At 39.4% G+C, this 24,822-nt stretch overlaps 1 protein-coding gene across 1 annotated transcript in view; it reads left to right on the top strand.

Moving 5' to 3' along the window:
• Window positions 1-325: 325 nt before the first annotated feature.
• Window positions 326-24,822, top strand: part of PRTFDC1 (phosphoribosyl transferase domain containing 1) — a 95,508-nt gene continuing 71,011 nt past the window's right edge. The window contains exons 1-3 of the mRNA XM_079106344.1: window positions 326-518; window positions 9,486-9,592; window positions 14,693-14,876. Of these exons, the coding sequence (XP_078962470.1) occupies window positions 471-518; window positions 9,486-9,592; window positions 14,693-14,876 (339 nt within the window). The 5' untranslated portion in view covers window positions 326-470. The remainder of the gene's footprint in view (window positions 519-9,485; window positions 9,593-14,692; window positions 14,877-24,822) is intronic.

Consider the following 24,822-nt stretch of genomic DNA (forward strand, 5'->3'; position numbering starts at 1 on the left):
CGAGCGCATAAAAACTGGTAGGGAGGAGTCAAAGAGATTGCTAGCCCGGGGGCTGGGGCGGCGGATTTGGGAGGGCAGGGGGACGAGGGAGCGCTTTCTCTCTCTGTAAAGAGCGAGCCGCCGGCAGCCTCCTGGTTGCGAGTCCCTGCGGGGCGCGAGCAGGCGGCGGGGCTCGCGGGCTCGCAGACGGACACGCGGCAGGCGGCGGCCGCCTGGGACGCGCCCCCGGCCTGCGCTCAGGTGGAGCGGGCGCTGCTCCGCAGCTGCTCCCGCGCCGCGCCCCGGGGACCAGCCCGGGTAGGGGGCGCAGCGGCCGAGGCGCTGGCGCCGCGCCAGGCCCCGCTTTCCCGCCGGCTGGTCGAGGGCGGGGCGGCCCCAGCCCCAGCCCTGCGTCCCATCCCCCAGCCCGGCCCCGGCCTCCTGGATCCTTCCCGCGCCGGTCTTTCCTTCCCGCTTTCCCCGGGAGAAACATGGCCGGGAGCACTGAGGAGGCGCCAGACTGCGGGCGAGGCGTCGTGGTAAATGCAAACTCCCGATTTCGGGACCGAGTCGTGCGCTCCCGGCTCGCTCCCCTCCCCTCCCTTCTTGGCACCCTCCTTTTAGATGAAATGCCTGAAATGCCTTCGGGAGAGAGCGGGCCACTGCTTTGTTCTTCCCTCCCGGCGGGGATCCTTTCCATCTTCAAACCCAATCCTCCCTTCCCCGCCCCCAAACTGACGAAGTGCCTAATACCGACGTCCCTTTACCCCTGGTTCTCAATGTCCCCCCTCCGTCCCTGACCAGGAATCCGCTACCCGGGCGATTAGCCTGCGTCGTGCGGGTCCCCACTCCTACTAGCCTCCACGAGTCCCTTCTGCGAGCGGGCGGGTCTGCAAAGACCCTCGCGTGCCATTCTGGCTACTCTCCTTTTTGTGTTGCATCCTGACTCCTCCAGTGTGGGCTTCAAGTTTTGTTTTCAGAAAAGATAACTGAGGATTCCTGAGAGCAGCTAGGAAATAAAGTAGCTCCCTTTATTAAAGGAGCTCTCCTGGACGGAATTGGAGCTTTGGAGCCTTTGAACCCGGGGTGGGGCTTTGTGCACAAGTGCTGGTGCAAACTAGCGGAGTGCCCCAGGCCTCATCTGGAAAAGTGAGAAAAGCAAGCTGGGCCTGTGGAGAGAACTGGAGATGATGTGTGTGAAATATTTGGTAGTTTGTCCGGCTGGAGGGATGGGAGATAGGGGTGGTAGTTTTGACCTTGTCAGGTTTAGTGTGAAAGGTGGTGATGGTTCTTTCAGAGCTCATTTTGTAATCCACAGATAATCTGTGAAAATGAATCAGCTGAATTAGAATGAGAGCATGGGGTAAAGAAACACCTCCACTCCAATAGAACTGTTTAGGTTGAAATATGTGGGAGGTTTTTTTTTGTTTGTTAGTTTGTTTTTGTACTGGGAATTGAAGCCAGGGGCCTTTCTCCACTGAGCAACATCTCCAGACCTTTTAATTTTTTTTTTTTTTTTTTTTTTTTTTTTTTTGAGACAGGTCCTGTTAAATTGCTGAGATTCTCACTTAATGCTGAGGCTGGCCTGAATTGCCATCCTCTCTTCAGCCTCCGCTGTCACTGGGATTACAGGTCTGAGCTACTGAGTCAGGCCTGTTGCTCAGTTCTTAATTCAACAGAAGGACCTTTCCTTCTTCAAGTTGGAGGTCATTTATTCATGCCACACATGTTGACTGTTCTGCTGGGTTCCAAGGGGTGTTTTGTTTTAGGCTCTGGCCATACGGCAGGAGCAAGACAAAAACCTGGCCTTCATGGAACTCGTGTTTTAGAGGAGGGACACAAGCAAGCAACTTGAAAGCACATAAAGGAGGTAATTTCAACTGTGTGCAATTGAAAGAGGGTAGCAGCGTAGAGAGAAATTGAAGGAGGGATGGGGATCAATGATTATGCTCAGGTGATCGGGATAGCCTTTTTGTGACATTTGAGCTGAGATCAGAAGGGTAGATAGGAGGTAGCCATGTGAGGATTTCAGGACACAGGGCTACATACCAAATGCAAAGGAATCAGGGCATCCGATTTGTTTTTTCAAAAATCACTCCACTTGCTATGAAGAGGATGGACAGGAGGAGGGGTGGGGCGAATGGGAAGGGGATAAAAATGTGAAAAGGGGAAATCATTAAGTTCAACTCAGTTCAGTCTGTAGGACTCACAGGTGGGGGTGCTTTATAGGTAATTTGAAATTCATAATTGAATTCCTGAGAATAACAGATTTGGAAATCATCAACAAAAGTAATATTTAATGTTTAAGAGTGAATGATGACATCCTATAAAAATGAAGAAAGTAAAAACTATTAAGAATAGATACCTGGAAAGCCCCAAATATAAGAGGGGTGAAGGAGGAGATAAAGGCACCAAGTAGGAACAGCAGCATGGGAGAGAACAGTCAGCCAGTAGGGCAGCAGGTAGATGCCCAAAGGAAAGTTCTATGATGGGGGTTGGGTCATGAGGTCACCAATAGTGTCAGATGCTACAGGAAGAGCCAGTAGGATAAAGATGGGAAAGAGGCCTTTGGGTTTAACAATTACAAACCCATTAGTGGTGAGAATCCTTTAAACAACCATCCCATGTTTGAATATTTACCATTTTGCACTACCATATAATACTAGGTATGCTTAAAAAAGAACAAAATAAACCTAGATACACTAATCAGATAGGTAGATTACTGAAGCCTGAAAAGCAAATGAGATAACAGTGTAAATAGCCCAATTTATTATTATCAGTAGAGGCCCTTTTGCAGGCAAGATGCAGAGAAGTGGTGAGGGGGACAGGGAGAGGAGACACAGTCTGCACCTGCTCCTGTGGGGCTTGGAGCTGATGAATAATTGCTAAACTGCATGAGGGCCCACCAAAAATAATCATTGTATGATGGAAATGGCCCCTGCATTTATGTCACTGTCTGCAGTAGAATTTGGGAAAATTAGATTAACCTCAAGTTGGAAATAAGCAGGCAAGTCAAGTTCAGAGAAAATTCAAGGTGCTGATTGAAGGAAGCTTATGTAAGATAGGGAAGGAAAGGAAAGCTGGAGAGGGTAAAATAGAGAGCCCTAAAAAGTAAGGTACAAAAATATCAAAAGGAAGTTTTAGTACCAGTGAGAAAAAGGGTATAATAGCAAACATCTATGGAGCGCTTCCTATGTGCTTTTACTGTTATTCATTGAATCTTCACAAATCTGTGAGATAGGTCAGTTATAACTCTCCATTTTATTATGGAAGAAGAAATTAGGCACTGAGAGAATGTGTGCAGATTATCCAGGTCCTATAACTAGTAATGGCATAAGCAGAATTTGAACCAGCTTTCAAATACTATGCTGCATAGGGAACTGTGATTCCAGGGGAGAATTCTAGTGGTGGGGATGCTCCCAGTGGCTGAGGGGCTGTGTGAATGCATTGCTAAGGTGGAGTTAGGATGAAGTAACTTGCTGTAGGACAGGTGAGGAGCTATAAGCTAGGATAGTTGGAAGGATCTTCAGGGTAGGCACTAGAGTAAATCATTCAAAGAGTTGTCCAGAAATGAGGTGGAAAAGAACACTCTGAGTTGGCAGAAACTTGGTGATGAATAGAACCAGATGATTTAAACATGACAAGTATAATTTTCCAAGAGAAGAGAATTATTAAGAGATTTAAGATGGCTCTTGCTCACAAGTGACTTTTTATTAAATTGGGCAGGTAGAACATTAGTAGATTATTAACAACAAATGATAGTATATACTAATTGTTAAATAAGAGATGTGTGTACCCCCTGAGTTGAAAAATTTTGCACAGAATTGGTCATTACTTGATCTGGAGCTAGTAAGGTCACTGAACTCCTGGTTGGTGCCGCATTGTTACTTCTCAGGAAAAGAAAAGATGTTATCTGCCCCACCTGGCTTTTGGAGGTCAGGTTATTAGATATTTTTGCTTCTGTTTTTTTTTTTTTTTTTTTTTTTTTTTTTGCAAAAGCATTATCAAAAGAACGAGGGTTAGTACCTACATTTGTGCACGTGGTAGCAGTACAAGTCTAAAATTTCTGTTTCTCTTACAGTTGATTCTTCTCCCTCTCTCCTCTTTCCATGGGGATGGAGAGGCAAAACCAGGGATAGGTACAGCTTTACTTGGTTGTTATGAATTTTACCTTCTGGATGCTGAACCCACCACAAAGAGGCAGGCCTGTGGAATACAAGGTGTTATGTGATCTGTCAAAACCCTCTCATTCCTCTCCTGGCAGAACATGGGGCCCTGCCGTTAGCACAGGTTCTACTCATTCTTCCAGGAGCATGATTCTGAGGTGGGCTTCCCCTCACAGAGCTCCACCCTTCCTGGAACTGGACTGGGCCAACTGATGTTCTGGGATTCTTCGAATCAGGGCCAAGGGATGAGACTCCTTTCCTCTTTGCTGGTGAGCCTGAAAACCAGTGTCAGTGGCTTGCAGGTGAGATGGGGGTCAAGTGTGTGGAGCTCAGAAGTGAGCAGAAGCGGAGAGTAGCTGGTAGTGTATGTTTTCAAACTATTTTCTCTCTAAGGAAAAATTAAACTTGCAAGAAATAGTCTAAGGGTGAAAAAAACAACTTTTAATGACTCGGAAAGAGGGTTTTCAGTGTATCCTCAAATGAGAACAAGAGAATTAGTTCTGGGATTTGAACGCTGTATAAAGTGAGTCAGTTAATGTGTTTGTCACTTGCCCAGCTTGGTGATGTTTTGCCTCTTTGAACAGAGAAAGCATTGTGCTGAATAAACTTGGAGCCTGTTATCTCTGATACTGAAACTATTTAATGGTTTCTTGTTGTGGTTTTTAAAAAAGCAAGTGAATAACATAATTATCTAAGGTGCAGAGCACCCTCCGTTCCTCCAAGAGTAGACTTATTTGCCACACAATTTGCCTGCACCTTGAATAAAAAAAAACATAACCAGTAATTCCTTCATCTCTCATTGTCTTTAATCTCAACATTGAAAGCACCATTTCAGATTAATTGGGAGTAATGGCCAATTGGGATTCTAGAATAGTTTTAGGGAAATAAATTTCTTCCACTTGAAATTTACAGCTTTCACTAAGGTAATAAGACTTTGGCAAATAGCTTTGAGTCACTTCTTTATTTTTAATTATTTGACTCATTTAAAAAATATTTACTAATTTTTAAAATGCTTTATTCATGCATTTTAATTATCCATAATAGTGGGATTCATTGTGACATATTTCATACATGCATATAACATAATTTCATCAATTTCATTTCCCAGTAACTCTCCTTTCCTCCCTGCCTCCCTTCCTCTCCATCCCCTTCCTCTATTCTACTAGTCTCCTTTCTATTTTCCTGAGATCCATTTTTTATTTCTTTTTTTGTCTCTAGTTTCCACAGATGGAACAACACCTTCCAACTCTTGACTTTCTGATTTTCACTTATTTTACTTATTTTACTTTCATCAGTATACCAGCAAATGACATAATTTCATTGGAGTAAAATGGAGTAGAACTCCATTTTCTTTTTCCATTTATCTGTTGACCAATACCTAGCTGATTCCATAACTTAGCTGTTGTGAATTGCACTCCTATAAACACTGGTGTGCATGTATTGGTATAGTACGATGATTTTAGTTCTTTTGGATAAATACCAAGGAGTGGGGTTGCTGAGTCATATTGTGGTTCCATTCCCAGTGCTTTTAGGAATCTCTATACTGATTTTCCCAGGGGTTGTACTAATTTGCAGTCCCATCAGCAATATATAAGTGTTCCCCCCATCCTTGCCAGTATTTATTATTTGTATTCTTGATGATTTGAGGTACTTCTGTAAATGAACTAAACTATATAATTTGTAACTAAACAGTTATGTTTCAGTACATCTAAATGGTTAACATTTATTGCGTAAGTACTATAAACCAAATACTGATATGTCTTATAACCATTATCTCCCTCATTTAATCCTCACAGTAACCATATGATGCAAGCATTGACTTCATTTTATAGATGAATACATTGAAACTCAGAGATGTTAATGTGCCCAGGGTTCCATGGCTAACAAACTTGACCCAGATGTGTGTAGACTTTTAAGTCTATGCTCTTGCCTTTCTGTTGCCTCTGAGTTCTGGATTGCCATTATAATTTTTATGCGTAGGTTTGTCATTTTTTAAAATCATCTTTTCCCTTTTCTTAGCATTCTTTTTTGCATTATTTCTTAAGCACTTGTTCTATGCTAATGTGCTAGATACTCTCAGTACTTTATTCTGCTGCTTCTTGTTTTTACTACATCCCTGTCCATAGGTATTATTGTGTCTTACTTAAAGGAGAGGGAATTGGGTCTCAGAAAGAATAAGTGATTTCACTAACATCACAGTAGTAAGAGACAAATCTCTTGAACTTGGAGTCGTCTCTGAGACTCAGTCTGATCAGAGGGCAACAAGGGATTTGCACAGTGAAAATAATGAACTCAGAAGACCCTTAGTTAATAGTGTCGCCAGTAGCAGGGTGAAAGGAAGCAGAGTGGATAGTGCGTGTGGTCCAGAAGGGGAGCCAGAAAATGTTTAGATGGTCTCCATGGGGGACGGTGCTCCTCAGGGTCCTTGGATGGTCTTTACTGTGCCTGATAGAGGCTCTTCTAAAGGCTAGAGATCTCTCGAGTGCAGCTGTTAGGCCAGGCTCTGACCAGCTGCTCTAGTGTCAGGGGTTATAGCAGCCCAAGGAATCCTCAGGGTAAAAGCCAGTTTCCTGGCAGAGGTAGAGCAAATGCGATGCTTTTCAAGTATGCAGATGACACCCACACGTTGGCCCTGGGTCTGCCAATAGATATGATAGATATGAATCTCCAGAGCCTTGAACAGTGGTGTTCTTTATTGCAAGGAGACAAACTGAGAGTTGAGACTGAAGTTCAGATAGTTGGGTAGCATGTGGGTGGAGACAATCATGCATTCATTCATTGAACATTTTTGGGCACTTACCTTATTCCAGGTCAGTGATCTGGGCACTGGGAATTGAATAAAGAATAAGATACAGTCTCTAACAGAAGGAGCTAACATTTCAGTGGGAGGAGACAAGACAGAACACACACACATGCACATGCATGTCACATCCAATGGTAATAAGTGCTGTGAAGGAAAGTAAAGCTGGATAAGAAGGATACAGAGAGGGTGGGGAAGGAGAGGTGCCATTTTATGTACGTGGTCATGAAAGGTCTCTCTGTAGAGGTGGCATTGAATGAAGACTTGGAAGAAGTAAAGGGCAAGCCACACGAACAGTCAGTGGAAATATACTGTAGACTTCAGAAATGGCGGGTGCAAGGTTCGTGAGGCAGGAACATGCTTGGCAGATGTAAAGATCAGCAAGGAGAACAATGGTTGAAGTAGAGTGAAGGATGAAGAAGGCTCTGGGGGACACATCAGAGAGATAGACCCGTATGGACCCTGGCAAAGACTTTGGATTTTATTCCAAGTGAAATGATAAACTCTCAAAATTTGAGCACAAGTCTGCTAGGATAATGATGTACATTTTAAAAAGAGCGCTCCAGCTGCCACATGGAGGGCCTGCAAGTGGATCAGGAAGGCAAGTTTAGCAGCTACTGCGGTAGTCTGGGGAGACATGACAGTGGCATGGGCCAGGATGGGTGTAGAGAGATTGCAGCAGAGGTACTCAGGACTGGTCCTGCTTAAATATTGAAGGAATGAATTGAAGACAGGCTGAGCTATTAAGGCTGCATGAGGAGGATGAAAGAAAGGAATCAGAGACCATTTCAAGGTTTTGGTCTGAGCAAGTGGAAGAATGAGCTGGTCTTTACTGAGATAGAGGAGGGATAAATAGCATGAGTTTGGTTTGCCTGGCGGTTCAGAAACTAGAACTGCAATGGGAGTGTATGCAGGCTGGACCTCAAGTCCCCTTCCAAAACCTCAGCAAAGGGGAACTGGATTTGAGCCCTGAATGAATGAAGAGTAGAAATCAGGGCAGTGGCCCAGCACTGAATGAAGGGACTCTAAACCAACAGCAGATTAGATGGCGTAAGTACCAGAATAGATGGAGCAAGAAGGTCCCCCATGGACCTTGGTTGGAGACTTTGTTAGAACAGAGGGCTATAAGGGGCACCAGGAATTTGAGAAGAAAAGATCAGAGGGTGGGAACAGCCAGCAAGGCCTCCAGGAAGAAGTGGGAGCTGACTGAACTTCTTTGGAATACAGAGGTAGAGGGGGAAGAAGGCAAAGGATGCAGATGCAGGACAGATTGAGCTAGGAAGAATCATGACTGGACACCCATCTGAGGAGGGAAGGGGTGTAGGGAGTTGGCCTGGAAAACTAGGATGATGAAGGCCAGCATTATAAAGGGCTTTGAAAGCCCTTTGAAAGCTGATAGCTGGACAGAGGAATCTGGTGAAAGTATACAGGAGAAAGAACAAGAAGTCAGTATATAGCTACTGCATGTTTGAGTATATGATGGTTTGAGTAGATAATGCTTTCATTATTGCATCCTTTCTAAATGATGTAATTCCACTTTCACCTTCATTTTCTCCTCTGTCTCTATTATTCTGACCATGAAACTTGCACATTGAGTCTTAAACAAGGTAAAGACTTGTTATCAGTCTTTCCATGAGTAGGCCAGTTTTCTGGACCATCACATTCCCAGAAAGGACTGACTTAAGTTCCTACCATAGTACATCCTTTTAAAGTCTTTACTTTATTGACTGGACCAGTTAAAAGTTTAGGTCCACTCTTAACGCTGGAAGGAATATGTTATTCATAGATGACCTTTCTCAGGCAGATGAGACATTGACAGTGAATAGAAATGTAATGACATATATCTTTATGTAATAAATTACCATAACAGTGTTATACATATACTGCAGTCCCAGCAAATTGGGAGGCTGAAGCAGAAGGATCAGAAGTTTGAGGCCAGCCTCAACAACTTAGTAAGGCCCTGTCTCAAAGTAAAAATTAAAAATGGTTAGGGATGTAACTCTGTGGTAAAGTGCACCTGGTTTCAATCCCCAATATCAAAAAAGTCCTATTTATATTTTATAATTTAGATATAAATTATGTGTGTGTGTGTATGTATGTATATGTGTGTGTGTGTACATATATATATATATATATTATATTTATTTGTTTTCTTTTTACAGTGCTGGGGATCAAACCTAGGGCCTCACACATGCTAGGCAAGCATTTTCTCACTGAGCTAAACCTCTAGCACTTACACATATGTCCTTTTTTCTAAACAATTTTATCAGGTTAGCTATAAGCCATCAAGTTTATGCTTCTATTGTATGATGCCGGTATTTGGGAATGGAGCATTCTTTTCATTTTAGCAGTAAACAAATGACCTTTCCCAACTGAGCTTTTCATAGTTTGAGAGAATATAATTTAAGGCTATATTGAGATCTGTAGATCTATCTTTGGTTTGTTTTTCAACCATAATTTTATTGTTCTTGCTGTTTATTTATGTTTTAAAAATAAATTTCCAATGAAAAATACCATAACCAAAATAATTTAATTTACAGATTACAGACAACTGGCCAGGGTATGACTTAAATTTGTTCACGTACCCACAGCACTATTATGGAGATTTGGAATATGTGCTCATACCTCATGGCATCATTGTGGACAGGTGAGTGGTACTTTTTGTGGCAACCTTGGTCCCATGCTGGCCCACTCTTGTGTGAATCTTATAATGTACTTGGGTGCCCTAGTCTCAAGCCCTTTTTAGGGTGATAGAACCTTTTATAGGACAGCAAATTTGGAATGCAATGAATTTATGCTTTCACTGAATGGTATCCTTGGACATTTGTCCAAGGGGAGTACTAGAAAGGCTATACACACAGCTGTTGTAAGTACCAGGCTCACATGGACAATGTCCTATACAGAGACATGGAAATGGGTGCTGGGAAAGCACTGATTTTACCCCAAAATCTTTGTCTCATGCCTTTCATAGACCCTTGAGTTAATCAGAAAGAGCCAAGAGGTGACCTTGTCCTCCCCTTTCATTTCTCTTGGAACAAGTATCCTGGTCAGCCAGTCTTTGGACTACTGCATTTCCTGGCCAGTGGTAATGTTTTGGTAATGACAATATTTGCAGTTTAAAACTATCTGCAGAAAACTATTTCTAGCATACTATTTCTAGTTCTTTCCTGCGCATCTACATTGACATCCTCTGGGTTTTTGCAGCCTGCTAGCTTTTCCAAAGGCAACATTTTCTCTCGAAGCCCCTACATCATGTGCATTTACACTTGGTTTTCAAGGTCCACCTCTAATTCAGCCCAACACCAGCATCAGGATCTATAGGTCATACCCTTTAACAAAACTGTCTTGATTCAAGAGGTTCTTATACCTTTAAGTTATTGGACAAAGGTCGAAATACTTAAGACTTCATATTTATACGGAAAGCAAGTTTCCTGGTATTTATCAGGCACTCTCTGGAATCCTACAGATTCTCTAGAGGCCCAGATTTCTAAATGGGGAAGGCTGTAGGGAGTAGGAGCCAGCTGAGACTTTGGGAACCCCCATCTATCCTTCCCTCAAGTTGTATAGTTTAGTTCCTCTGCCTCTACAGTTCCTTAATCTGTTATATAATTATGAGTTAAAATGTAACTTTATGAACTGAGTCCTCAGAACAAAACAAAGTTTGAGAAACACTAAATGGTCACCTTACCAGGATATTATCTTTCCACCAATCCTGTCAGTAAGCAAATGGAATTCTCATTCCTTCATCAAGGTTCTAAGATTTTACATAAGATTTGCACTTTGCTTATTTTCCCAACTTATAATATGTTATTAAAATAAGTTCTAGTTTGAGGTTTCTTGTGGCCTGAGATGACTTTTCCATGGACTATAAGCCTGATTCTCAGAGGGGAGAAAAGTTCCATGATCATATAAGCTTGGGAAATGTTGCATTTCCCAGATTGGTAACTCTCCCAGTTGGCACTTGAAAACAAACATTAGCTTATTAAAATACAGAAAATGGCAGAGGGGACCTGCTTGCCTTAAGCAATTAAACTAACTTTATTTATGCAGAGGGAGACTATATTGTTCACTTCTTCATAATGTCTGAGAAGAGATTTCCCTTAATAGCAGTTTGAGAGGCCCCTGGTTTAAACATTTTTTTTTGCTTTTTTTACTTGAATTTTATGAATTTTAATTGCATCCAGATCTAAAACATTATTTGGTCCAGGATAAAATGACCCTGGGCCTTCTCCCTGTATAGGAGAATTACTCTGTGAACACATTTTTATGTCTAGAAACCCTGAATCAGTAGTCTGGGTTGAGGACCAGGAATGTCCATTCTCACTTTAAAAATAAACATTAAGGTAAACTTTATATACTACAAAATTCAGTTTGGTGAATGATTTGATGATTTTAGGGAACTTTTATACTTGGGTAGCCATCTTCACAATTCAGCTTTACAACTTCCATTATCCTAAAAATGTTACTTGCAGTTCACCCCTGCGCTCACCTCTGATGTCAGACAATCATTAATCTGCCTTCTTTGGCTGTAAATTTGTTTTTTTAGATGTTTCATTTAAATAAAATCATGCATTATCTAGTTGTCAATTCACCAGTTGATGGACATTTTTGGTTTTTTTTTTGTTTTTTTTTGGTACCAGGGATTGAACCCAGAAGTGCTTAATCACTGAGCCTCATCCCCAGCCCTTTTTATTTTATCTTTTGAGACAGGGTCTCACTAAGTTGCTGAGGCTGGTTTTGAACTACCATCCTCCTGCCATTAGCCTCCTGAGTCGCTGGTGGTTTTCCAATTTTGAGTATATGAATAATGCTTCTATGAACACTTACATACAAGTATCTGTGTGGATGTATCTTTTCATTTCTCTTAAATGGATTCCTTGGAGTGGAATTCTGGGTTTTCTGGCAAGTTTAAGAAACTGAAAATTATTTTCCAAAGTGACTGCACCATTATCCATTCCCACAAGCAATATAGGAAGGTTCTCCGTTCTCCACATACTTTCCAACATTTTGTACTGTCTGTCCTCTGGGTTAGAGCCATTCTGATAATATATAATGATATCTTGATGTGGTTTTAATTTGTATTTTCCTAATCATTAATATACTGTTCGTGTCTTCTCTGGAGAGAATGTCTATTCAAGTTTTTTGTCATTTTTAAAAATTCAATTGTTTGTCTTCTTATTGGGTTTTAAGAGTTCTTTATATACTTTGGACACAAATACTTTATCAGATATATGATTTACAAATATTTTCTCCCAGTTTGTGGCTTGTCTTTTCATTTTCTGATTGGTATCATTTATGAAGAAGTGTATTCTGTTGTTATTGGATGAAGTATTCTGTACATGTCAGTTAGATCCAGTTGGTTGATAGTGCTCTCAATTCAGCTATGTCCTTACTGAGTTTCTGTCTGTTGGGTCTGTCAGTTGCTCACTGAGGGACTATGGAATGTCCAAGCACAATATTGGGTTTGTCTATTTCTCCTTGCAGTTTTGTGTGTTTTTTGAGCCCTCTGTAGTTAAGAGGATACACATTAAGAATTGTTATATCTTCTTGGAGTGTTGATCCCTTGATCATTATATAATTTGTCTTTATCCCTGATCATTTTCCTTGCTCTGAATTCTACTGTCTGAACTTAGCATAGCTACTGCAGCTTCTGTTGGTTAGTGTTAACATGGCCTGTCTTTCCATCCCTTTACTAATCTATCTCCTCAAAGTAGGCTTCTTGTAAGCAGCATGTAGTGGAGACTCTATTTTATCCACTCTGACATTCTTTATCTTTTAATTGGTGTATTTAGATCTTTCACATTGAAAGCAGTAGTTGATACAGTTTAATATTTATCTTATTTGTAACAATTTTCTACTCACTGCTGTTGTTCTTTCTTTCTTTCTTGTCTTCTTCTTCCACAATGTGTGGTCTCTGATGACTGAGCCATTTGATTTTCTTGGTTTTATTTTTAAGGCCAGCTTACTAGGGTTTCCCCCTGTGTTTAAATAGCACAGTGTTCAGTCTACAAGTGGTTAGTGACCACTTAGAGACAGGAAGGCTCCTCTCTGTTGTTGGATGTATCTGGGGGCTGGCAAACAGGTTCAAGTGTCCAGCCAACCTTTTTCAAGTCTTCCCTGATTTTTATTCCCACCCCTCTCACCCACTCCCAGCTCTCTTACATTCACATACATGCAAGCCTCTGGTCCACTTGACATATATGAAGAAATAATTGTGTACCCTTGCCTGGTGACTCCAGTCCCCTGGAACCCCCTATCAGATCCCAACTGGTTTGCCAGTTCATTGCATAATGGAGACTACAAGTTCAGGGTAATGGAGCCATGCTCCTGATGTGGCCAGACGAGCTTACAGGGTTCCCCATCAAGTGAATTCCCTGTGGCAGAATCCTGTGCTGGTTGAACAACATGGGTAAACAACAGCTGGGGGTGGGAGTTGGGGGTGATGGGCACCCCAGGCAAGAGTGCCACAGACTTCTATCCAGTATTCAGTGTTTTCATGAGTGTCTGCTTTGCTATATGCCTTTGGTTGATTTCTAGAATGCTAAAATGGCTGTGTTTGAGTTTTGTCCAGCTTTGTAGTTCTTTGCTTGTAGACAAGATGTTAACCCCCCTTAGTCCACTATGCTGGAAAAAAATGTCCCTTTTTAAGGAGCATACCAGATATTCTGATATACATTCTTTTTTTAAAAATATTTTTTAGTTGTAGATGGACACGATATCTTTATTTTTATGTGGTGCTGAGGATCGAACCCAGTGCCTTTGCACATGCAAGGCAAGAGCTCTACCACCTAGCCATAACCCCATCCCTGATATACATTTTTTGATGATCATGTTTTGAGAAACACTGCCTGAAACTATGGTTACCATTTTCTCTCTATATATCTATCTATCTATCTATATCTATATCTATATCTATATACACACACACATATACACATAAAATATGTTATGCTATATATAGTATATGTCAAATGCATGTAATACAATATTATATGTATAACTTAGTTATATCTATTTTAATCTATTTCTATTTGTTTGAAGTGCCAGTGGGAATTTTTTTTTAAAAGTGTGTGTCTTAGATCCTGCCTTCATTTACATTTTGATGTTATATGGTCCACGGGCAGTGGACTTACAGACAACTAGAAACAGATACAAGAACAGTTCCAGCTAGCTCAAGGCAGCTGACCAAGGCTGCTGCTATTGCACAACTCCAGGGGGCTTCCTTTGCATTGTGCTCCATGGAAACACTGCCTGTGGCAGTTGTACCTTTCACATAGGCGACGTGCTGCCTCTGTTGAATGCAAGACACATTATTCTTTTGATGGTTCCAACGGGCCTGACTTTTCCTCCAGTCTCCTATAAAGTAAGGTGAGTGAGTCACTCTCCATTTCCTTTCTGTCTGCCATAAAGTGAGCGTGTCATCAGATGCCATCATAACATTGTTGAGGTTAACAACGAGGCACCATGGTGATAAAATAATATCATGCAAGTTCTTTGACATTGTACTTTATACCTTAATCATTTTTGTGACATGAGGTGCCAAGAATGTACCATTAATGATGCAGCTATCAGAAGTATGTTTTGAACACTCTGTGTCCAACTTTAACAAAGCTTTCCTGTTTCCCAAATTTTTCTCCACACTCCCCTGAGTAATCTGTTTAATACATCATGCATTTTTATTAAAGGAACAAAAACACTCAGAAATAGTTGCACTTTAATATGTCTTTTATCCCTTAACTGCTTTCAGAATTGAGCGGCTGGCAAAGGATATAATGAAAGACATAGGATACTGCGACATTATGGTCCTGTGTGTACTTAAAGGTGGTTACAAATTCTGTGCTGATCTTGTAGAACACCTTAAGAACATCAGCCGAAATTCAGATCGATTTGTCTCTATGAAGGTTGATTTCATCAGGCTAAAGAGTTACAAGGTAAGCTATTATAGGTTCCATTTTTACTGCATGATATTTAAAATTAATAATGTCTGTATAAAAGTACTAATAATGAAAATGTGTAATTTTTAAAAATTGAAGTGAAAATAAAGAATGTAATTTTTTTTTTTTTTAATTTGTAAGACTATCACAATCTACTATGAGGATTCAGAAAATATTCTTGGGGGGAAGAAAAATAAAACTTCCTATTTTCACATATGCAGAGATAGCCTTGAGGAATGATTCATACATTCTTTTATGGTGATAAAGCTAATGTGGTTATTTCCTGGTGCCCGGCCTCAGAAATGAGAATGTTAAGAAAGTTCTGTGAATGCTGATATCCTTTTGCCCTGGATGTGCTCTTGGCCCTGGAGACCTGTGGGAGGGTGTCCAGCCCAGAGAGGAGACAGTGTACTTGGGTATCTGCAGTCATGGACTGGTGATAAAGAAGGGAAGCCTGTAGAGATAGCACATTATCAAGTGTGAGGATACCAAGCCAAGGAACCTCCAGTGGAAGACCATTCCACCAGTTTATGATGGGCTTTCTGTGGCCACCACTGGACAGAACTTATTCTCCAAGATATGGTCCCCTTAGGCTTCTCTTTATAATGTTAACTTTTGTGATGCTTTTTGATTCAATGCATGGCAAATCATTAAAACTTTCTTACTGTTGTTTGAGAATCTCTTGGGGTCAAAGCCATGAAAATATTCTCATTGATTAAATTAGCTTGACAGCATTTTAATTCATTAATGAGTCTTTGAATTGACTTTCTGTTTATATAACAAAATCACCATGAACTTAATGGTGTAAACCAACACAAGTTTATTATCTTGCAGTTTTTCTGGGTCAGAGGTCTGGGTTCTCTGCTCAGTCTTACTGAGCTGAAGACAGAGTGTTGGCTCAGGTTTTGATCATCTGAGGGTTGTGGTCATTTTTCCAAGATCACTGATTGTTGTTAGAATTCCTTGGTGATTGGACACTAAAGACCTCTCAGTGCTTCTAGAAGCTGCCCTCAGGTCTTTGCAGTTCACACACAAGGTAACTTTTGCTTCTTCAAGCCAGGTGGGAAAATCTCCATTCAGGAAGGGCCCAGCCTGTCTTTTAAAGATCGCCTGATTAGGTCATGTTCACCCAGCATAATCTACTTCTTGATGAAATCAAAGTTAACTGACTAGTCATCTAATCTTGGGAGTAATTTCCTACTGTATTTATAAGTTTGACTTACACTTAGGTGGCAAGGATTATTCAGAATATGTACACCTGAGCTCAGCAATCCCAAGGACCATTTTAGCTTACCCCACTCTTCAGGTGACTCAGTTGCCTCAGGTCTAACGCAGATGCAAATTCTTCTCATTTCTTAAGATATGCACTCTACTTCCTGATGATCTCTAAGGCTGGGTTGAAGCTCATTTGTTACAAACACCTTAATCCTAGCTCATTGACTCCATCCTGTCTAGAAATTTTTTTCTCTCTTTAATTCCCCTTCACCTTGGATTAAGTAGCCGTGCCCTCTTCTTATGAGATTTTTTTTTTCTCTTGTTCATTTGGCCCTGATCCTCATTACACTTGTTCCTAATAAACAGCTCTGAAAAAGCCCCTTAAAATATTTTTTTATATGAAAACCAGGCTTATTGGGGAGTGATTTATATGTAGTAACATTCATCCCTTTTAGTTCACAGTTCTGTGAGTTTCAAAAAATGCAGTCATGTAAATCTTGATAACTTTGATAATCTTGTATAGAACAGTTCCTTACCACAAAAAAATACCCTGTGTCCTTTGCAGCCAGCCTCTCCCACAACCCCTACACCCTGGCAATCACTGATGTGCTTTCTGTCTCTAGAGTTTTCTCCTTCTGTAATGTCATGTAAATCACACCTTGTAGCCTTAGTAATTCTGTAAATCTTGATATAATGCTTTTGAGGTTCGTCCACATTGTATATATCAGCAGTTCATTTCTTTTTATTAAGCAGGTTTCCATAACATGGATATAGCAGGTTTTTAATCCATTCATTAGCTGAAGGATACATGGAGTGATTATGAACAAAGTGTTGTAAATGATCACAAGCAGGTTTTTGTGTACCTTGTGTCTTCTTTTTCCTTGAGTAAATATCTAGTGGCAAAACAGGTAGGTCATATGATGAGTGTGTATAAAAAATTTTCGAACTTTTTACCAAGGTAATTGAATACTTTTGCATTCTCTGCAGCAATATGTAGGTTCTAATTGTTCCACATTTTGACAGCACTTACTATCATTACTTTTTCTTTATTTTCCTTTATTTTACCTATTTGAATAGGTGCTAGCCTTTCATGTGGTTTTATTTACATTCCTTCAATGAATACTGATGAACCTGTTTTTATGTGATTATTAGCTATTCTTATAGCTTTTTAGTGAAGTGTTTGTCCAAATATCTTGCCCATTTAAAAAAATGAGTTATTTGTTTTTTATTATCAAGTTTTGAAAGTTTTTCACATACTTTGTGAATCGTGAGGTAGATATGTGTTTTGAATATATTTTCCAGTCAGTGAGCTGGGTTCCCCCCCCCCCCCCCATTTTCATACCAGTAAAACCATTTGACATGGAGTTTTCTTTGTCAGAAGTTTTTCAGACTAGGAATTCAGTTTTTTAAAATTGATAGAGTTGTGCTCAAGTTATTTTTCTTCTTGAGTGAACTTTAATAGTTTGTGTCTTCCAAGGTATTTGTATATTTTATGTAAGTTTGTTTTCACATTTAAGGGCATGAAGAGGCTTATAATATTTTATATTATCTTTGATGTCTGTAGGGTCTGTAGTGATATCTTCTCTTTCATCCCTGGTATTATTAAATCATATAGTCTGTCTTTTGCTTTTTCTTCACTAATATGCCTAGAGGTTTGACAATTTTTTTTTATCGGCTGTGGCTTTCTTTATTATCTTACTTTTTTCAGTTCATTCAATTTATACTTTTTCTAAAAACCAGTTTAGCTTTTATCTTATTATTTCCCTCCTTCTGTTTGCTTTGGGATTAATTGCCTTTATGTTCCTAGATGTCAGCATGGGTCATAGATTTGAGACCTTTCTTGTTTTCTTATATGAATATGTAATGCTATAAATTTTACTTTAAGTACATTTTTAGCTACATCCCACTTATTTTTTATATATTGTTATTTTCATTCAGTTCAATTATTTTCTAATTTCTCTTGTGATGTCTTCTTTCACTCATTGGTTATTTCATGTTGTTTAATTTTCAAATATTTGAGGGGTTTTCCAGAATTTCTATATTTTTCTAGCTTAATTCTGTTGCGTAAATTTACAGAATATGAGATTTTAATCCTTTTGATTTTGTGGAGGCTTATTCTATGACCTTGAACATAGTTGATCTTGCTGAAACTAATAGCACCATACTCCATGTCAAATTAAACTGTACTGCTCTAACTTTTCATTGTCTATTTCTCCAAACAACCTTGCTTTATTTTACCAAGGTTTTCACCTATAGGCACACATTCTGAGGCTTATATACCCTGTTAACTCATGTTTATGTGGTACTAGTTTAGAATAAACATTTGTACTTCTAAAACTCCAGGGACATTGTGGTCATTATTGCTATGTCTAGATAGATATTTTCAAATCACCATTTTTTTCCCTGGGGCCAGGATGTGGGGGCTCCTACCCAGGGTTCTAAGGGAAGAGGAAGGCAGTAGTTGACATTAAATCTTCACCACCTTCATCCAGTCTCACACCTTAGGTCATGTAGGACTCAAGGATGATCGTGACGTCTCTTCCCTTCTTATCAAATATTTCTCCTCTTGTTTGTCACCAAAGCGACTCAGATCATATCCTGAATGAATATCTCATGTAAAACACTGCCTGACTGCTCACTCAGACAGGGCTTCCCCTAATTAAATTTGTTCAGAAATGGACAGGAAACTCATATTCATAGTCTGGGCTATGACATGAACAGCTGTCCATCCAGGGCACGGAAGCTGTCCCCACCCAGAGATGAACTAACTGCTGTGTCAGATTAGGCTTGAGCTGACCGTCCCTTTACACACTTGAGCTCTTTGCATATACCCAAGGGTAGAGACCAATAAAAACATTAAACTAATAAGTACCATCAAGTAAGGTAACAGGACTAGCCCACTTTCTTCTGAGGGCATTTAGTGCTTTTGCATACCTCCAAGCCTATTCATAGGACACAGACATCTCGAAAAACATCTGGGAAGGAACAGTGGTCACTCAAGTATCCTGCTGATTGCTTTAGAAGTTCTGGGACTCTGCACTCTTGTAGATGCTGGTCAAAAACATGGTGTAGTTTGGTTCTTTCCTACCCTGTTGCTTGATGATTCTGTTTAAATTTCTTTTTTTTTTTTTTTAATAATGTTGATTGTTTTGTGTGCATATGTACTTTTTGTTTGTTTTTTTATTCATTTGTTTATTTCTTTGTGGTGCTGGGGATTGAACCCAGGTTCTCACACATGCCAGGCAAACACTACCACAGAGCCACATCTCCAGTCCTTAGATTTCTTTATAAGGATAGAAAGATGAAAGTTTACTGAAGGCTGTGCATCTTCTCATTCCAGCCACTAGCATTCATAAGTCACTTTGAAAGCCCTTTTCCCAGAGAGGTCAGTTGCCTAATGTCCTCCACAGTTTACTAAGGGACCATGCCTACAAACATCGAAGGGCTCTGGGCAATTTGATTTCTCTTTCTTGTTATATTAAACTTTCCATGAGACATGAAATGAATTTGAATGAATGTTAGCAATCTAGAAAGGATTACTTAGAAACTGGCATGCTAATAATTTTTAAGAGGCAAATGTGATTGAGTAACTATCTGAAAAGTGGCCTTTCCGTTACATACATGGCACAGACAACTCATGAGTATAAGATACTTAAGGTCTTGTGTCCTGTGCTTCATGTCTAATGCGACCAGAAATGTGTCATGAGTTCTATATTTAACATACTTTAAGTGGTATGAGCCCTCAGGACTGTACCGAAGAACAAACACAGCCTTTGTATACTGGCAATTTGTGTTGTTTATTGGTAGTTAGGGACAAAGTTGATGTTTTTGTCTAAATTATAAATATTCATCTTAACTTATTGTTGATTATATAACCACCTGCTACATATTGTGACCTGTGCAGTAAAACAGAATTGTGTATATATACTTACCTTTGGATACCTGAAATTCCCAAGCTCATTTACAATGCTAATATAAGGCTGTGCAAACCTCTAAGGGAATAGGGAGCCACAGACAGGATCTGTGAGTGGGAGCTCAAGGTCTCGCTTAGAGTAAGCCGATCAGGTTGAACACACACCAGCACAGCACAGGTGGTACTGTGGTGTGAGAGGTGTGGGGCCAAAACTGAAGGCAAGGCAGGAGATTGTGCTAGAACAAAGGGTGAGCACCCAGACTTGATTTCCTTTATATTAAAATCTTTGTTTATTCATGTACGAATAAATGTGTATCAAAGGCTTCAAGAGACATTTTTGGTAAATTTGAGGATTTGTGGGGTTTTTTTAATAAAAAACATTTTTTGTCTTTTTTGTTGTTCTTTTTAGACATACATGACAGCAGAGTGTATTTTGACATGTTAAACATACATGGAGCATCACTTGTTCTAATTAGGATCCCGTTCTTGTGGTTGTACATGATGTGGAGTTACCTTGGTCGTGTATTCATATATGAACATAGAAAAGTTATGTTAAATTCATTCTACTGTCTTTCCTATTCCCCTCCCCCCTCCATTCCCTTCATGGATTTTTAGTTTTTAGTGATGTGTGTGTGTGTGTGGTGCTAGGGATTGAACCCAGGGCCTTGATGCATGAGAGGCAAGTACTCTACCAACTGAACTATATCCCCAACCCAGTTTTTAGTTTTTAATGCTGTCTTTTTGCTTAAGGAATATTTGCTTTGCCTAAATAGCTCCTAAACTGTGTGGGAGTCTGTTTCCTCTTTTTAAAATTTCATTATTAAAAGTGGTTAAGCACATGAAACTGTTTTTGTTTGCTGTTTTGAGTTATGTGACTATATGAGTTAAATTGAGATCTTCTAAATGTTTCAAAGTTGACTTTTTTTTTTTTGGTAATTGAAATAAAGTTTGTTTTTTAAGCCCATTCTAAAAAAAAAAAAAAAGAAAAGAAAAGAAAGAAAAAGAGAAATAGCATTAGACTAATTTATAGGAGGGTGTAGCTAATATACTGTTCTTCGATGAAATGAGAGCACATTAGCAACCTGAATTCCTTAACCTTTCAAGTTCTCCTTCCTCTTTCCCTCCCTTTTTTGTTTTTATCCTTCCTTTTATCTCTCTTATTAAATGTTCTATCAGCACTTGCTCGAATAATTCATTATCTCATCTAATCCTGACTGAAATCCTGCAAGGTGTCACTTCTTTTACCCACGAGCAAACAGGAGATCAGAGAGATTAACCTAATGTCGTATAGCCAATATTGTGTCAGAGCCTGGACCCATCAGCCTCTCAAGCCTGTGCCTTTGTGCATATAAACATTCCTCAGAGAATTTTTTAGGTTTTTCCACAAAACTTTATTGTTCCATGAGATATTAATGTATTTCCTAACATCGATAAACGAGTTGGTTATATTTTCCTCCTATAATATATGTAGGAGAAATATTAAGTACATACATATAATTAATATTATCATCTTATAATCATTTGCTTTTAAGAAATAGTAAACTTCCTTGAGAAAACCCAAAGATTGCATGAGAGAAAAGTCACTACATGGATGATATCCGTCGTGCATGCAAGTGGCTTTACTTAGTAGTTTGTCTTAACAATATTTATGAAGATATTCAGTGTTTAACAAAAAAGATGAGTATCCCTTATCTCTCATAAGAGTTTACCCACACGTGAGGCTTCCTTTTTCAGCTGTTCTAAAAGTACACCATATTTCATGAGCACGTATTTATGTTTTACCACTGTATCACATTTAAAAAATATTTCCTTTTTCTCAAACCCATACATGCATGTGCCTTGGCACAGTTTGGTTGGCAATTTTATGGAATACTGTGGATAACTTTAAAATCCACTGCAAACACATAAAAAATAGTAGGTGAAATATAATTTGAAAAGCCTTTTAAATGCCTTCTTGAGCTCACCAGAAGCAAAGGTATATTCAAGGGGTAGAAACAAAGAGCATGAACATCAGAAGGTAGTTGTAAACTGTGTCCTCCCAGAAGCAGGGGTGGAGAGGAAGTATGTCAGTTACCTGGTTTAACACTCATGCAGAGACAGACGATAAATCCTTGGACTCAGATAAAACTAGAAGTTGACTGATACTCTTACACAAAGCCAGTGTCCACATTGATGCACCCCTGGGAAAAATCCACCCTTCTGTAATGGAAGACCCTAAGAAGCTAGCTTGTCTTTCTTTGACCTGAGCTGGGGTGGGAAAGTAAAATATATCCTGGATTATTTAGGGGTGGGGAGATGTGCTGGGGATTGAGCCCAGGAGTGCTTAACCCCTGAGCTACATCCCCAGCCCTTTTAATATTTTATTTTAGACAGGGTCTCATAAGTTGCTTAGGGCCTCACCAAGTTTCTGTGGCTGGCTTTGAACAACTGGCAGTCCTCTTGCCTCAGCCTTCCGAGTCACTGGAATTGTAGGCATGTGACACCTTGCCTGGCCCCTGGGCAATTTTTAAATGTAAGTTTGTACCATATGTGAACTTGAAGTTTTTAAATTTACCTTTCCTGTGTCATCTGAGAAACTCCAGCCTGAGATTTTAATATTGGAATTGGTGTCAGGCCTTGATGCACCCAGAGTTCCTGGTAGAAGCAAGTCCAAAACCTTTCTGCAGACAACATCTCTATATGAGTAGGATTGCTGTAGATAACTCCTCACTTAACCTGAGTGTACAAATCAAAGTTACCAATGATGCATATTAACAATCCACCATAGGTAAGATTGGCTGGTAGAAAGCAATAGCAAAGATAGGTAAATAAATGATGTGAAAGAGAATACAAAATAATAGTGCATATCATGACTAAATACATAAATGAAGGAATATTAAAGAAAAGATAAGACGACATGAAAAGAAAAATTGAGAACTTTCAGAAATGAAATAATAGAATGTTTACCAGAGGAAAGAAAGATAATAATTGAATGAATAAGATAGAGTAAACAGTAGATTAAATGTTGTTGTTGGTATAAATTTTGAACTGGAACACAGATCTTAAAAAAAAAAATGACCCATAAGCTAGCATGGATAGAAACAAAATATAAGAAAGAGAGGATACCTGAAAGATAGACTGGAAAACCCCAAATATGTCACATAGGAATTCCATCAGCAAGGGCTAGAGAGAATGGGGGAGACAGTTTTTAAAAAGATAAGGTCTGGGGCTGAGAATATAGCTCAGTTGGTAGAGTGCTTGCCTCATATGCACAAGGCCCTGGGTTCAATCCCCAACACCAAAATAAATAAATAAATAAATATAAAATGATAAGGTCTAGGCTGGGGTTGTGGCTCAGTGGTAGAGCAATTGCCTAGCATGTGTGGGACCCAGGGTTAGATCCTCAGTACCACATATAAATAAATAAATAAAGGTCCATTGACAACTAAAGAATATTAAAAAAAAAAAAAGATAAGGTCTAATCCTACACTAGAGTCAATGAAAGACATGCGTATTCAGTGTCAGGAGACACAGTGAGACCTTGCCTAGATGTGTCACAGGGAAACTGAAAACAACACCAGAGTCAAACAGAAGATTGTACAGACACCTGGAGAGAAAAGAAAGACTGCCAGGGCTGGGGCTTACTGGTAGAGTGCTTGCCTAGCATGTGTGAGGCACTGGGTTCAATTCTCAGCACCACATATAAATAAATGAGTAAAATAAAAGTCTGTCAACAGCTAACAAATATTTTAAAAATGAAAGACTTCCAATCAAGGAATTCCCACTATTAACAGATTTCTCAAGGGCAATAACAGAAATCAGAAGACATGGAGTAGTATGGTCAACATAACAAGAGAAAGTGACTGTTAACTTAGAGTTAATTCTCAGCTCATCTTTACTCTCTTGTAAGTGTCAGATAAAAATAGTAATCATAGTCTAAAAGAATTTCTCCAAAACTTCACTGGCTGAATGCACTCTCCAAAGAATGTATTTTATTAAGAAGGAAATCAAATTCAAAAGAATGAATGTGATATGGAAAGTGACAAGCATGTAGGTAAATCAGAAAAAAAAATTGATTGGTTAAAGTAATAATGAAATAACAATATTGATTATGACAGATTTTGGTGATATAGCACGCAAGCTGGAATTACAATATCAGTCAATACCTGGTTATAAGTGGGACGTGATGATCAGAGTAAAATCATCTCATGTTCTAATTTAAGTGAGCATAGAGATGTCATTCACTTACAGACTTAAGTGTGCCTATTAAAAATTCAAGGACAACATCTAAAAGAATAGAAAGGCTATGTATGATTTCTAAAACAGTAGAGAGGATGAAAAGGAATAATAAAAAAAAAGAATAAAGAATAAAGGAAACTCAAAACTCAATTGATTCAACGGTAGACCCAAAATGAGAAGCAATTAGGTAATCTTATTACACTCACTTTGCAGATAAGGAAACTGATGCCTCATGTGTTAAATAACATGCAAAAGTTCAGTTAGCCAGTGGAGGATCTAATAATCAAACCCGAGTATGACTCCAGCACTCAGGATTGTGAACACAAAAACATACTCTCTCCTTAGAGATGTGTTGAGATGAATTAGACTAAAAGGAGAGAAATTTTCCCCAGGTGAATCAGCATCATGTTCTCCTGAGCTTTATTTTGACATTTACCTAACCAGGTAAGCCACTTCCTAAAATTGCTAGAAGAGTGATAGTCTGCAAATAGATGATCAAATGCTTATTTTTTTCCCTAAAATGTTGTACATTTTGTGTAAATAAACTGTGAAGAAGTACCTTCTAAGAAAAGGAATAATAAATATTGACACTAGGTT

This window comes from Sciurus vulgaris (genome assembly GCF_902686455.1).
Source record: "Sciurus vulgaris genome assembly, chromosome: 12".
Classification (NCBI taxonomy): Eukaryota; Metazoa; Chordata; class Mammalia; order Rodentia; family Sciuridae; genus Sciurus; species Sciurus vulgaris.